The sequence below is a fragment of the Primulina huaijiensis genome, chromosome 12, assembly GCF_012295235.1.
Source record: "Primulina huaijiensis isolate GDHJ02 chromosome 12, ASM1229523v2, whole genome shotgun sequence".
Taxonomy (NCBI): domain Eukaryota; kingdom Viridiplantae; phylum Streptophyta; class Magnoliopsida; order Lamiales; family Gesneriaceae; genus Primulina; species Primulina huaijiensis.
In genome coordinates, this window is record NC_133317.1 from 5501489 (window position 1) to 5517786 (window position 16298).

The window sequence follows — 16298 nt, forward strand, 5'->3', positions numbered from 1 at the left end:
GGAAGTAAAAATCCAGCCGATATGCTCACGAAGACGGTAACCATGGACAAACTGAAGTTGTGTTCAACTTCAGTTGGACTGCAGGTATAAATGGAGATATATGAGCTGCTGCAATGATGGTGTGAAGACATGATTGAAATCAAGTCTTCAAGTGGGAGAATTGTTAGGTGAGTTATTATGGGGTGGGGCCCACATTAAATTAAATAATAATAAAAACTCATCCCACATCGAATTTTTATTAAAACTGAACAAGGGAATTAGTTATAAATAGAGCTCAATTCCTTCAGTTATTGTATCCCAAAATCAAAAGCTTTTTAGCTTTGATAAAAAGAGAGTGCATAGAAAAAAAGAGTGTATTTTTTTCTTGAGTGCGGGAATTCTCTTGTGTAAGTTAGAGAAATTATTTTCTCGGTATACTCAGGTTGGGAGTGTGAGAAATATTGAGTGTATTGGTGTATACACTTGTTGTAATATTTCTTCCGATTATAAAAGTTGCAGTGCTCCGTGGACGTAGCCTATATTGGGTGAACCACGTAAATCTTTGTGTTCTTGTTGATTATTTTATTCCGCAAGTTTTGGGTACTATATTATCATCGTGATCGGCATCGCTTCGGGGGTGTAATTCCCCAACATACTTATCATCTCATAATTAGCAATTCAAATGCAGCATTGTCATTATTGCCTAATTGTGGACCAATTTCATGAGTTGTATCCTTTCATGAAAGTAAATAGTTGAGACTCAGGATATCCATGTCATCATTTATCAGTAGCTTGGAAAATATTTATCAACTTATATTTATCCATTCAAATGCAGTTGTGTTTTAACTGTCCATATGCTAACCAACTTCACGTGCTTAAGCTATCTCAGAACTCTCCCAAGTTAACGGTTTCTCTATTTCGAAGCTCACGAGTTATAAATGTCCATATGTGAACCAACTTTACGTGCTCAAGCTATCTCATAGCTCTACTGAGTTAACGGTTTTTCTATCTCAGAGCTATAAGTTACATGTTTCCTTATTTCAGCTCGCGATTTAACGGTTTCTCAACCATATTGTATAATTAGCAATCAGTGAAGCATGACGATCGTATTCCTTGTGTCCGAGGTCCAAAATCCTCAAGGCATGAAATGTGCATAAATGATAATTCTAATGCCAATAATTGGATCTCAGTATCATACAGGTCCATGCCCCTCACCGTATATCGACACACTAATGCATATTAAGGTGAATTCACTTGAATCCTGACTAATCTGATCAGATCTCGTAGGTACGGCTAGTTGGAATTCATAAATATGTTTGGTATATGTAAAAAAAAGTCATTCTTATCACTTCAATCACCTGGTTTGAATTTAGTATTTTTTTTTATATTTATCATCCGTCTTTCGTAGAAAAATTTACGACATCCTCTCGTTTTATTTCTTCATGTTTTCAGCAAATAAAAAGGATCCATCGACGACCAATTTAACATAGCCGGAGACGATAACTCGGACTGTAATTAATCGTTTAAAAAATAATATTCATCGTTAATTACCTTATTTTTTTATAGCAGTATCCAAAATTATAATAATGATACTTATAATAATAATAATAATAATAATAATAATAGTAATAATTATTGTTATTATCTCGGAAAATATCACTATCAATTTTTTTTTTATTACAGCAGCAACAACTGGTTACCCCTGTCCCTTGTCCGCTTCAAATTTTCTTTTCCTTTTCAAACATAATATATATGTATAGGTGTATATATATATACACACATAGATAAGAACCATTTTTCTTTCTTTTTCTCTCTCTCTCCTGCCATCTATTCTCTTTCGTTTTGTTATTAATATCTCTATGCGCCCAGCGATCTGGTAGAGATAGGAATCTCCACCGTGGCTCGCCGGGCGTGACGTCGTCAAAGATCTGATGTGCAGCAGCCGCGGGGAAAGAGGGAGGAGAATCAAAAGGGAGCTGAACAGAAGGAACTCATTTTCTCCAGGTGGGTACAAACTCGTGGGAGGAAACAAGAATTTTCACATGTAATTGTTGAGGTACATTAACGTCCAATGTAGGAAAACGCCGGCCAGAAATGGAAGGAATTAAAGGCGCCACGGAAGATGTTGTTTGCACGCCAAAGATACCTAGATCTCTCCTACATTTTCCCTTCCCTTTGCCTTCTCCCGCAATTTATTCCTTTGTCCTGTCATTTTTAAATTCTCTCTCAGTTTATATGGCCTTCTTCAGATTCTTCTTCTGTTCTGTCACCTCTTGTTGTTTCCTGCACCATTTATCTCTTTGTCTCTCTCTTTGGTACGGTTTTTGAGCTTTGAGAGATGTTGTTGTGATTCTGTAGCTGACCTTGCTTTGACGTTTTTTGTTTACTTTTTGTGGAATTTGAGTTGTTTAGACTTTGATCCCTTGAGAATTATGGTCGTGCAAGTCCAAAGGATGCAACTTTTGGTCGTCCGAGGGTTTATGTTGTGTGATCTGATGTTGAATTTTGTGTTTACCTTAATCTAGAGTTCGAAATTAAAGATTATCTTTTCTCGATCTGCTTCAATTTCGAACATTTATTTATACAGCCATGAATTGTGGTTTGTGGGTTGCTGGATCTCGTTAACGTTCTCTTTTCTTGTTTCAAATAGACTAGCCATTTTCTTAAAAAAAATTAAGAAAGAAAAAAGCGATTCGTTACGAGACATTGAAATCCGCTGTTTTCACGTAAAATCTTATTGTGTATGCATTATTTGTGCGTGTTCTCTCTAACGCTGGATCTTATTGAATTGTCTTACAGAATCATTGAGTTTGTTCTTTGCTGCAATCCAAGGACAGGATATCTGTTAAATCAGTCGCACCCTCTGATATGACTAACCATTCGGGTGTACCTCCTTCATCCTTTCTTCCTGAGGAAACACGTTCTTTGCATGAGGTAATCACTGGCATACAATGTAAGAAGAATCTTACTGAAAATCTTGTGAAAAATAAATTAAAGCAGGGACTTGAATTGTCCAACTGTTCACCTTGCATCAGTCTTTGTTCCACCCACAATCCGTTTACCTTTTTGGCATCTTTGCAGCACGGTCATAATTATTCCTGATTTCTTCTTTCCATTCTTTGCAGAGACAAGTTGGTGCATGGACGATGGAACACAGTCCTGGTTATCTCGGTGAGTTGCCCATGGTCTTAGTTTATGGCGGCTTCTGCATGGAAAATGAAAACAGTACAGTTCTTCGTTTCTCTCTCTCTCTCTGGATCGAGGGGGTTGGGAGGTTTCTTAGTAGTTGAATGTGTAGATGGATCCGATCCCTCTTTATAGACCGTTTAAACTATATTTTTTATGCCTAGTATGGAGCCTAACCTAAATTACAATTGATGTGTTTGCAAGTGATTCTTTGTCAAAAGCTTTTTTAGTTGAAAATTCTATTATTGTCTATTTGATTGTGTCGTTTGTGAATTAATATTCTTCGTTGAGCGACTGACGCAAATAGAAGGTTTGCCAACAGATAATTAAATTCCTTTGGTGAAGATGGGTTAGTTTTTGTTGTCTAATGATGATTATGAAAAATACATTAATCTATTATTTTGTTATTTATGTTTGTGAATAAAATAATTTACTACTTTTGATAAACATGAAGAAATAGCTAAAGGATTTATATGACATTTAGCTTTTCTGTGGCAAACATTTCTATCAATAAACACAGGAGGTTTCTGTGAAATTCGGTTCTTTTTTTCAGCCGCAACGTGAACATATTAGTTGCATTGTTAAAAATGTATTAATTTCCTCGTGAAAAACTCTTGAAATGTCATCTCGCACTCTGGGAAAGATAATCGAACTCCAGAAAAATTCCACAAGTGTCTGTAAGCATTTTAACAAAAAGCAGTTATATTGACTTGCCATTGTTTCACAATTCTTCAAGCTATTAGACTTCTTGGATCAATATCGGGGATTGCATTAAGTATTGTGGATTGTTTGCAGGTCAGAAAGCTGGTGCCGCATTAAGAGCCGCAGGTGTTGCTTCGTCGCCTATTGAGAATAGAATCCCGTTGGATCCCCAGGGTTATGTTCTTCCTGAATATTATCTCAGTCATGGTCGAAATGTTAACCTTTCATTGGGGAAACATATAGTTTCAGTTGAAAGAGCTGCCAGTCATTCCTTGCCAAGTGTTCTTGACCATGATCAAAGGACTAGAACTATTATGAATCCGGAGTCTGCATCTGGTTTGGTCGGTGGAGGTAAAATAAGTATCATGGGTTCTCAGGACGAAAACAGCCTCTTTTCAAGCTCAATGTCAGATTTATTTAGTAAAAAGTGTATGCACTACATCTCCCCTGTGTTAACTAATTCATTGAATGTGTTCTTATCTCAGCAACTCATGCAAGAAAAAGCACTTGAACTTGACCGGTTTCATTTTAATCATTTTTATGTTGTTTGCTTTCAAGGTTTAATGCAAAGTGAACCTCATTTCGAGATAATACTTCATTATTCCTTCTGTTTTTATCTCGTGCAGTAATATTACCTTCAAATCATTCTGCATATGGTTGCTCTTTTGGTGCCGCTGCCTCCCACTCTCAGGGAGAGGATGCTTTTGTGTCCCTTAAAGAACTTGAGGCTTTAACCATTGGTAATCTTCTTCCTGATGACGATGACTTGCTTTCTGGAGTGACTGATGGATTTGATAGCATTGCCCAATTTAATGGGGGGGAGAATGCGGAAGATCTAGACCTGTTTAGCAGCGTGGGAGGGCTGGAACTTGGAGAAGATGGCTCGTTGCATAGAAATTATGAACTTTCTGATGTAAATCCAAATACTGAAATGGGAGTATCTGAGGTTTCTCAATGTGGGGAGCACCCTTTTGGGGAGCACCCTTCTAGAACACTTTTTGTGAGAAATATAAATAGCAACGTTGAAGATTCTGAATTACAAATGGTTTTTGAGGTACCCTACGACTATATTTTGGTTCTTCAAGTTGTGATTCAAGCAATTTCTTTTTGGTAACATAGTTGTGGAATGGATTCTTATTTTCAAATTTCGTATTTGTAGCAATATGGGGACATCCGCACTTTGTATACAGCATGCAAGCATCGTGGCTTTGTTATGATCTCATATTATGATATACGAGCAGCATGCAATGCATTGAAAGCTCTCCAAAATAAGCAATTACGGCATAGGAAGCTTGATATACATTTCTCAATTCCGAAGGTAATGTCGGCTATCTTGCTCTTCTTCATCTATTGCCCATCTTAAACATTTATGTAAACTGTGTCTTTTCTGGATACTTTTGACAGGAGAACCCATCAGAAAGGGATATAAATCAGGGAACTCTTGTGATTTTCATCCATGATTCTTCAGTTTCAAATGATGAACTCCTTGAAATCTTTGGAGTCTATGGTGAAATCAAGGAGGTGACTTCTGGCGCCAACTGCCAACTTAGTACCTTACTTTGCAATCTATTGTAGCTATTAACTATTGTTATTGGGTGTAGATTCGTGAAACTCTACCTAGAAGTCAACACAAATTTATGGAGTTTTATGATGTTAGAGCTGCAGAATCCGTTCTCCATGCATGGAACAGTGGTGACATATCTGGAAAGCGGATTAAGATTGAACCTGGACAACCTGGTGGCTCTAAAAGGTGGACCAAACGCTTATATCTATCTTCATTTCTAATCCTCATTGCTGTTATTTTTCCTTCGTTCTGGATCATATTCATTCATGAGACCAACCTTGCAAGTAAACGATATGATTTTTTAGGTTTTTAAGTTCACTGTGCCTTGTTGGCTCATGGACTACAGAGAATATTATATTTCCGCTGACTCCCATGGATTTTCTCTGCTTTCTATAGGTTAAGGCAGCCATTTTCTTCAGAGCCGGAACTAGCAGAATCTGGTATTCAATCGCAACACCATAGCCTTCCTAATATCCTAGCTACTGGATTTGTTGGTAATTATAATAGTTTTTACTTAGCAGCTGATTTGTTTCCAATTATCAGAAAAGCTGTTAATATATTTTTGGATAATTATTTCAGGATCTCTGACTCTTGGAGGAAGCACACCCAGTATGGATAATGGTCCATACTCAGGAACTGGAGGTCCTCATAGTCCACTCCTGGATAACATGTTTCAATCAGGAGATCCATCTAGTGTATCTTACAGCTTGCCCTCTCTAATAAAGGTTGGATCAGGAAATCATTCGCTTACTAGTGAATCTGGCCACTTGAGGAACCACCTGAAATTTGAGCTCCAGGGAGTGACAAATACTCATCCTCATTCACTTCCAGAGTACAAGGGTGGTTTAACAAATGGGCTTCCCCCTCTCTTTGGTTCTCCAAGTAATATGGCTGCAAATATTAGTGCTCGCCCACCCGAAATTCTTGACAACCAGCAGTTTTGTAGAGTCGGTAATGATGGCAAGTCGTATGAGTTAAATGACAGTAAGATTTCACAAGATCTCCTGCCTTTTTTGTATCTTTGCTAGATTTCCCGAGTTGCTGCTTAATTGCATTTAGAAAATGAGTTGTCGAAGGCGGGAATATAGACTGAGAAAGATTTTATGTGTCCCTTGATATGTTTGAAGAAAAAAAATGTCATATTTCCAATTATAATATTTCCTCCGTTTACTGTTTTTTCGAACTGTGAGATTATGATGAGTGATATGATCATCTTCATTTCAGATTTTGGTTCCTCTGGAAATGGCAGTGGTGCTCCACCTGGCCATCCCTACATGTGGAGTCATTCTTATCACCGCCAACCTCAATCCAGTGCATGGCCTAATTCAACATCATTTGTTAATGGGATTGGTGCTTCTCTTCCTCAACATTTGCATGCAGTTCCTAGGGCACCTTCTCATATGCTGAATGCTCTTCTACCTCTTAATAATCACCATGTAGGATCGGCACCATCTATCAATATCTGGGACCGACGACATGCTTATGCTGGGGAATCACCTGATACAACTGTGCTTCACCCAGGTTCACTTGGGAACATGAGAATGTCTTGTAATTCACCACATCCGTTGGAATTCGTTCCTCATAACATCTTTCCTCGTGCTGGTGGAAATTGTATAGACCTGCCAATTCCTTCCCAAAATAATGGATTGCATCCTCAACATCAGAGAGGCATGATTTTTCCTGCTAGAGGCCAAATTATTCCTCTGATTAGTTCATTTGATTCTCCCAATGAACGTGCTAGAAGCCACCGAAATGAAGGCAACTCTAGTCAAGGTGACAACAAGAAACAGTTTGAGCTCGATGTGGACCGAATTTTACGAGGAGAAGATAAGAGGACAACCCTTATGATAAAGAACATTCCTAACAAGTAGGGCCTCTATGCTTTTTTATATTGTTTATTCATTTCCCCTAGCTGATAAAATTTCCCTTGGTTTCACAATCCCTTGATGATTAGCATTTTTGCACAAGTACAACGGGTTGTTGTACATGCATATAAATGTTATAGTATGACCTGCATGCCAGTGACTAAATGAATAAATTTTAAGGTTTTATATTTCCATGTACTAGGATGGTGTTGCACCGTCCAGATAACACTTTGGTTTGAACAAGCTCGTCTTTATTGTTCAAATACTTGAAAGTTGTTATCCTCTAATGCGTCTTTATCTGATACTGATGTTTATTTAATATCCTGGATATCCGTTTTTGGAACACACGCCACGGACATTGTTTTTTAATTGCATCGAATTGAATGCTTCTCCGAGGCATGTGAAATATACTCTCTTTTTTTCTTTTCTTGGTTTTTCAAAATCCGTGCTTCCCTTTACATCCATGATGGTTGTGACTTCAGGTACACTTCAAAGATGCTTTTGGCTGCAATTGATGAACGCCATAGAGGGACATATGATTTCATCTACTTGCCTATTGATTTTAAGGCAAGTACACTCCAAAGAATTTATTTCCATTTGTCTTAATTTGTCAAAGGGCTTTCTGGGATGCTTATCAATTTGGCACCAAAGTTGTTAAATTATTTCATGTTGGTTTTTGGATGCAGAACAAATGCAATGTAGGCTATGCTTTTATAAATATGACCGATCCTTCCCTCATTATTCCTTTTTATCAGGTATATTAATTTTTCAGGCACTTGTTTGTGTGTGTTGGATTGGTCCAAATATATTTTCTTTTCTTGACTTTGCAGACATTCAATGGAAAAAAATGGGAAAAGTTTAACAGTGAAAAAGTAGCATCCTTGGCATATGCTCGAATCCAGGGAAAGGCTGCCCTCATTGCTCATTTCCAGAATTCAAGCTTGATGAATGAAGACAAGAGGTGCCGTCCTATACTCTTCCATACAGAAGGTCCCAATGCTGGTGATCAGGTATGAGAACAAGGTGTCTTGCACACTATGGATGAATTTTGAAAATTTATGCGTTTTTCCCCTTTGATAAATCAACTTATCTTATCCATTCTAAACTCAAGAAAATCCATGTGCTGTAGGACTTAGACTGACCTTTCAGTTGTTGCATTGATTCACTTTTTAAGTGATATTTGACCTCAGAACTCTTAGATGTGGATTTAAGCTTAACCTTGATGTAACCCTCAAAAAAAATCAAGAATCTTATTTTTGTCTATTTCTGCTTCAGGTTCCCTTCCCTATGGGTGCTAATATTCGACCAAGACCCAGCCAGATCCGAGCCACCACCTCTGTGGAAAACAATCAAGAAATCCTAACTGGTTCTGTAATCAGGGAGGATGTCTATGGGGATGTATCAACTGCTTCAGGCAAAGAATCAGATTAAGCTGCTACTTTCTTTTTTGACTGCTAATCGTGGTAGAATCAAATGTGTTGCAGTGGTTTTCCTAACTGAATTTTGTTTGTACATTATGTTATGATAAGAGTAGCAAGAGACGGCATCAGCTGAAATTAACAGGGGGGGAGCTAAATTTCCTGCAATTGAGAAACTCTAGAGGTTTAGGGATCGCCTGTCCGAAGAATTGCACCTTTCATCTGTGCCATGAGCCCAACACAACAATGGCAGGCACAATGAGGAGCAACATAAGGAGCTTCAAAATTTTGGACTATTTTGATGAGTTTGTGATTCTGTATGTGTGCATAGAGTTTCTGAACTACAACAAATTATGCTGTTTGGAGGGGCTTCTTCTACCGTATCTCCTTTTATTGGGCAATTTTTGTTTCTTCATCGTGCCCTATTTCACATTGTTCTTAATTTTCTGTTTATTTTTGTTTTTTGGAGCAGTTTGCTTAAAAAGTCAGAGCGTTATTGAATTTTTGTTGTGATGATTCAGAAATGGATAGAGCCAGTTAACTAGAAAACCTTTCTTTCTTCTTTCCTTGTTCTGTCTTGTTGAATGAAATGAAAGAGAGTGCAAGTAGACTAGTAGAATTTGAACCAACACGAACTGAGTTGACGTATGGCCCCAGCAATCAGTAAGGCCATTGCATATGTTTGTTGTTGATCTTGAGTGTGAGCAGCTCTCAACAGCTTAACCAAGTGTCTTAAAATCGGCCAGAGTTGAACCATGAATTATCAGTGAAAGCGAATGATTTTGAGCGTAAGATGTCATAATGATCTGGTCTAAGCTAGCAAAGTAATTACTGGATTGAGCGTTTCGAACCACAACTAGCATCGAGTCACTTGTCACCCGGATGTGTTGTTCATGATACCTTGAAAACTAGAAATTGACAAATGAAATAATGGTGAGTTGAGGCAACAGTTGAATGCTTCTCTTTAAGAAGAATTTACTCGCTCTGGTGTTTCGATTTTCTGATAATCTTTTTCCGAGATACAAAACTCATAAATGCTGTATAGTCTCTTTTAATAGAAGCAGAATGAACAATATGAGCGTATGAAGTTTTCAGAAAAATCTGATGCAAAAGTTTTTAACATTGATCATGTATTTATAGATAGCAACATGTAGATATATGTTTCAACAATGAAATGTCTCTTCATCCAAAAATCGGATGAAAACTAACAAGGTACGTCATTTGGATCCAATGTATCACGAAAACTATCACATATTCACTATACGTCTCCCCCACAACTCTGGAGAAAACCAAGGCACTTGGGCGCCTCCTCTGCACAGCAGAAGGTGCCTGTTGCTTTGATCTAAGCACCTTCTGCTGCTTTGATTCTTTCAGGCCGCATATGGGGAACTAAGGCGTCCTTTCTAGGCAACTCGACATTTCCCCTGACGCATAGAACAATCGAATAAGTTTTTCCTGATCTTTTTTTTGCTTAATTTCGGTTCTTTAAACTTTAAAATATTCCAATATAATAAAAACACAATGATTTACGCTAACATTGCCTTAATCACCGTGACTTGTGTCAAGAAGTGTTCGTAAATATTTAAAAACTGATAATGGATACAAAACTTCGTAGGAAAAATTTCGTAATCACTTTTATTAATCAAACGGAAGCAGGAATTAACTCCTCCTCCACAGGTAATCAAATTCTAATAAATTAAGTGAATGCCATATCTTGTAAATTTCGTAGAAGCTACGACTTTCTGGCGTCGTCTCACGTCGAACAGAAATTCTCCGGGTTTGGGCTGCTCTACCTGAACTTTAAGTATCAGAGACCTGGCCGTTCAACATGAAAATTAGGCAGGTCCTGGATCGGCCATGGTTTTGTTCTAGGTCTGGGTCTAGGTTTGAACCATGAATATTCTTTGTACGGCCTTGTAAGTTCTATGTCAGGCAGTCGGTAGTGCTGAAGCGAGACAAATGTCAAGTCCTAGAGACAACAATTCTATATCAACTTTACAAAAACTAGATAAAAGTTCTAGCATGAGCCTCATGAAGCGGGGCAGGTTTTGCTGCAGAGCCTTGGTCAGGCCTGGTCCCAGTTGGCATCCGCCTTTTTTTCAGCCATCGTATGTTGTAACATTAGTTTTGGAAAACCATAAATTGTCGTAAAAATTGATATAAAAACATAGGGATGGAGATTAAAAAACGTATACAAATATGCAAGAAAGCATCAACAGCATGTAGACACAGCAAACGAATGTATAAATGTCATAAGATCATAGTAAAAAGATAAGTGCCACAAAAACCAAGAAAACAATATTCAGGTGGCTGCATAATCCTCAAACATACCATAAGTGCAAAAAGAAACTAGGAATGGGGATTGTATTTTTTAGTAGAACTAGTGAGCAGCTGAATCATCAACCACTACTTTCTCATCATTTTCAGCAGGAATGTTGTTGCCTTGGGTTGCTTTATCTCTGTTGCTTTCTTCATCACTTTCGCTGTCTGCATCATCCTCAATATCTTTAGCCTCCAACGCTTCTTCCTCCTTCTGCAGTGATTCAATCACATTCATCAACTCCCTGTTCACCTGCATAACAGAATACATGTTTCTCATTGTCTGGGAAAAAAACCCTGTATTCTACAGCAGCAGTTCTGAAAGCACATCATCAATCAATGTAATAGCATTCATTGCCTGTGGATTCTGAAGGAAGTCAGATAAATCATTTGTGCAAGATGGGCATTTCATAATATTCTTCTGTGCTCTTAATGTCCTCCTCCCCTCGCATGTCCTCTGTTTTACAAAGGATTGACCAGCAAATGCACCCTCTAAGCATGCCTTGCAGAAATTATGAGCACAAGGTGTAGTGAGCGGTAGAACCATGACTTTCCGACAGATGAGGCACATGAATTCTGCAGAAATATTAACGTATAAGGCTTGTGAATGCCGATGTTACCATGTGGAAATCACAACAAAAGAGGCCTTCCTCTAATTTCAAGGGGACCAGCAACTGCAAGATCGCTAAATTGAGTAGCATACCTTTCAAAAGCCTTTCTTTTACAGACCCATTTCGGCTTGGACGTTTTCTTTTCTTTGAACTCTTACCATCACCATCATCACCTGGGGTTCTTCGACTTTCTGGTGGAGGTTTTTTCCACATCCATTGATCATTTTCCTCCTATATTACAGAAAAGTACATAGCTGGATTGTTTTTCTTTAAAAACGAAGAGAAAGCACGTGAAAATAATTGAAGTTTTCTGAAGTTAAATTCATTCCAGTCACCATGCAAAACTCAATTCATACATGCACATACAATCTAAAAGAAATTTGTTGAAACTAACAAAGAAGTCGTTCTATATCTCACATCATAATCCCAGGCAGGACTCCCTTTTCTTTCAGTAATATCAGTAGCATCCTTCAACTCTGGGACATGAGGTAGTGGCCTCAGACGGTCACCTTGATTGTCACTGCATCAAAATCCATAATAAAAACTAAAGACACAAACCAAGAAAGCAGTTAAATTTGGTGAGACAGAAACAACAGACCTTGTCCATGGTGCAGGTTCATTATCACAACGAACAAATAGATATCGACAAACCTTAAATCCCTGTGACAAAAATCGACAAGAAAGAGTTAAGATAACATTAAGAAACATATTATGGCAAGCATATATTCTTAGCAAATTTCCCACTTGAATTCCAGCTTTGCGCCAGCACTTTTCAATCCTGTAAATCCCATCATAACGCACACCTTCTTGCGGTGCATAAGAAGAACGTTTCTCCTTATGAGACCTGATTGTCAGGGAAACAAAGCAGAGTTGATATAGGGAATTAAGAGCATAAAACAGAAAGGCTATTTTGCCAGAAACTAAACAGGGGACATTAACCCTGCATTTGACTGCAGGAATGATACTCAGAAAACCACTTTTCTCTGAATAAGATGAAAAGCTTACCTTTTCCTTTTCATCAACTAAATAAACTTAAATTCAAAAAAATCTCACACAATCAAACAAAATGCACAGGGAAAACAAATATATAATATTTACCTTACTACTCGAACAGGATATCCCTGACGACAACTGACTCGCAAGGCTTCATTTTGCTTCGCAAACTTTTGGTCAAATGACTGATTTTTGGCTGTCCTTTTATTCCCACTAAGGTCACGCCCACCACTGATTACCAAATAAGACACCAGAAAGAAGAAAACAAGAAGCTAATGTGAGAAATGACAACAAAAATAATCAACCAACAACCTAAACTTTGGCTCCTCTCCAAGGAAGCTAACAAATTAGTTCATGAAATGAAATGTAGTTCAAATTAATGAGGGGCATGATTAAGTTTCCAAGTAAAAATTTATTATGACCAAAAACTGGTAGACATAAGAAATCTTAGTGATTACTCAAAAAATTAGTTTGCAAAATATGGAATAGTGTAAAGGCTTCAAATAGCCTCAGCTTTTTACATTGGATTCGTGGAGGAAACAAAATCCATCAAAAGAACAGAGTTACGCAAACATGAAAGCATAACATGTCAAAATCCTCAATGACCAAAAAATATATACAATAATAGACACAATTGACTTTGGGGGGAAATGTAATGTTAAACAACATAGTGCCAAATCAAATCTACCAATGAAGGAAAGCGATAAATGACATGGATAACAAGAAGTCAATCACAGAACCTGGTAAGAATGACCAGCCCAAGGGCTCACAAAAATTAGTTCCTGCACAAAGGCTTACTTAACAATTTAACGATGTAGATGAAGATCAGTTCAAATTCAAACACAGGCATAGCAGCTTCATCATCTTTTTTATATTCAGAAGATTTTTAAAAAAATCAGTCTTGATCAAGTCCACTTTGATATCATGCAACGAAAACCTAAACTTAAACAAAAACACTATTTAAATTTTAAATACATAGAATAAGAATTGAATATACCTTCCCGTGTAGAGGAACCAATCACCACAGTCCTCATCATCTTCATAACCCCCAGATAATGCAACAGACTGAGCCCCATGATCTGACTGGCCTGAAATACCTGCAACATGGGGAAAATGAGCCCCCCATTGCCTGCATTCCATCCTGTCTTCCCAAGTCTCTCCGACCATAACACCCAAATTTCTTCCCGGATCATTCTCTGCTGTAATTGGACCAAAATGATCCAGAGGAATTGTGACAAAAATCTTCCCACTGCAGGCATTAGCCTTTCCAGATTTTTGCGCCCGCTCGGTGGTAAATGCTTTGTCAGGACGATCTTGGTTGTGAATAAAATGGTGGACCTTCATCGTGCCAACAGAAAAACCAGACTGGGAAAGTTTAGCCATTCGAATGGCCATAACCATTGCAGAGTTTATTCGAGGTTCCATTGCCATCTTGGGCGGAATTGCCTTGCGACAGATAGCACAAGTTTTCTTCTGCTGCTGCCCTACCCATTTTTGGAAGCATTTCAAGCAGAAGTTGTGGCCGCATGGAGTCTGAAACAAGAGTAAATGTAAATTAACAACCACTGCCATATAGTAAGAGCTAAATTTCAATCAATGCACTTAGGTTAGAATTCGTTGAGTTTCTCGTAAATATTCACACAATCATCAATGAGCAACAAGTGTAACACACAAGGGGAAAAAAAGAAAAAACAGTATTATAGTGTTGGCTAACAGAATAAGAATGCCCCGATACATCAACCATGCACCGTTACAGGTGTTCCGTACTTTGTTTTAGGCTAAAATCGGAAAGAAACTATATATTTTAAACAAATTGAAGGCATGCAATTGCAATAACTAACCAAATTACCTATATCGGCATATAAAGTATAAAAAGGTAAATTGATAGTATATAAAATTACGAAGACATCTTAATATATAAATTCAAGCAACTTTTTGAGGTAACATCAGCTAATAAACAATTGATACACATTTAAATATTCTATACCAATATCTCGCATGACGTCAATCCATGCATATATGGAAAAACATTATGTACCAAAATTGTAATATTATGCAATGCTTTAAAAAATATATTTGTATAGCTAATACCAATGAGCGATGAAAAGGGCTAAAAAGCAACATTTTCTTGTGAGAAACATGTGGAGGCAAGTGATTTCCATGGTTGCTTTTTATGGTACTCTTTTCTATTCCTTAATTGTTTTGGTTTGTCCTCATATGAAAATTTTATTTCTCATGTTTCCTTTTATTTCATCAAGTGTTACAAAGCCACCATACTGTTTCGGTCCATGTCAACCATAACGGTCATCCCGCGATTTTCCCCCTCAGATACACTCCATTACATCTCTCAAACCTTCACAAACATATTTCTTTCCTATTATGTTTCTTTTGTATTCGTTAATCAATTCAGTTTGTTTTCATATAAAATAATTTACTTTCCTATTATGTTTCCTTTTATTTCATCATTTTCACCAAGTTCTGTGTTCTGCCACGATACTGTTCCGGTCCATGTCAACTATAACAGACATCCCCGCCACTTTTCCCCCTCAGATACACTCCACTAGATCACTACATTCTCAAACCTCACAAACATAAAAGTTAGACGGAAGCATTTGTTCCCATTATATCTGATATAATGGCATTCTATTACAATAATATCAATTCAAACTACACTTCCGAATCAGATGGCAGTCGAGCATCTTGATTCATTGAACATAAACCAAAACTATATAATTTAGCATTTGAATATTTTGGTGCATTGTGATTAAATAGCTAAAATAAATTAAAAAAATGTGCATTGATTTTAAATTCCCCCACGAGACATTGATATCATTTGGCAGTTCACATAAACACTTGGAACACATAAAGACACTAAATCTCATGTATCCCAGAAAGCAGATGAACCCCAAATCTTTAAAATGATACAAGAAGGCATTTTGCTTGGCACCAAATATCTTCAGGGTTATACATGAGTGGCACAGATTTACAAGAGGAAACAAATACCCATATCGGAAAACGGCTGAATGTCGAATAGTATAAAAACAAACCCTCAAAATTCCAAGGATAAACAGGTGCATTTAAATTGAAAGAAAAGCATAAATAGGCATCAATAAGAGTAAACATACGGAGACGGGCCTCTCGAGAAGCTGCATGCAAATGGAGCAATTGAACTTATCCCCCAAAATCTCCAAAACACCCCCGCTCTCGGTCGTCCTCTGCTTCTGTTCATCGCCTCCTCCTCCTCCGCCCAACAGTTGTTGGCGCAGCTTTGCCTTCTGATGGTCGGTCAGCGAAGCATCAGTCTCGATGGCCCGAACCTTTTCCACAAGCCCTCCAGCGTCAGCAGCGGATTTGGCAGCGGGCTGACAGATGCCGGAGCAATCGGGGCAGTCCCACTGGGCTACATCGGCCAGAGCTTTTGGCGGGGCGCTGAGACAGGTGGCGTGCCATGGGGTAACGCACGTCTTGCAAGTGATGGTTTCGCTTTCCAGGGCCTTATGCTTGCAGACCATGCACATTCCATCGGCATCGCAGGGAAGGTCGCTGGGATCCGCCATTGGATTGCAGCAAATGGAAAGAAATCAACACAAATGCAGTGTGGTTTTGGATTAATTATAAATTATGACAATAATTAGTGTGAAGTAGAGAGAAGTGGAGTAGT

General features: G+C 38.0%; 2 protein-coding genes across 3 annotated transcripts; one reads left to right on the plus strand and one right to left on the minus strand.

The window, feature by feature from the left end:
• The first annotated feature begins 1731 nt into the window (after nt 1-1731).
• LOC140989906 (protein MEI2-like 4) lies at nt 1732-9322 on the plus strand. Of its 2 annotated transcripts, none has more exons than XM_073459432.1 (15): nt 1732-1983; nt 2779-2913; nt 3105-3150; nt 3961-4296; nt 4494-4921; nt 5027-5185; nt 5272-5388; nt 5469-5617; nt 5828-5925; nt 6011-6415; nt 6656-7298; nt 7779-7863; nt 7983-8051; nt 8127-8306; nt 8572-9322. In XM_073459432.1, the coding sequence occupies exons 2-15, from the start codon at nt 2848-2850 to the stop codon at nt 8725-8727; spliced, it is 2937 nt and encodes a 978-aa protein (XP_073315533.1). In that variant the 5' UTR covers nt 1732-1983; nt 2779-2847; the 3' UTR covers nt 8728-9322. The 2 variants fall into 2 exon arrangements, with proteins under 2 accessions (XP_073315533.1, XP_073315534.1); XM_073459433.1 differs by having other exon boundaries at nt 1759-1983; nt 2817-2913.
• Nucleotides 9323-10904: 1582 nt separating this feature from the next.
• Nucleotides 10905-16298, minus strand: LOC140990666 (E3 ubiquitin-protein ligase ORTHRUS 2-like). Its single transcript, XM_073460486.1, has 9 exons — nt 15763-16298; nt 13635-14170; nt 12743-12868; nt 12389-12488; nt 12243-12304; nt 12062-12164; nt 11737-11875; nt 11392-11609; nt 10905-11286 (listed from the first exon to the last, which is right to left on the minus strand). Exons 1-9 carry the CDS (start codon nt 16192-16194, stop codon nt 11095-11097), a joined length of 1908 nt encoding a protein of 635 aa, XP_073316587.1. The 5' UTR covers nt 16195-16298; the 3' UTR covers nt 10905-11094.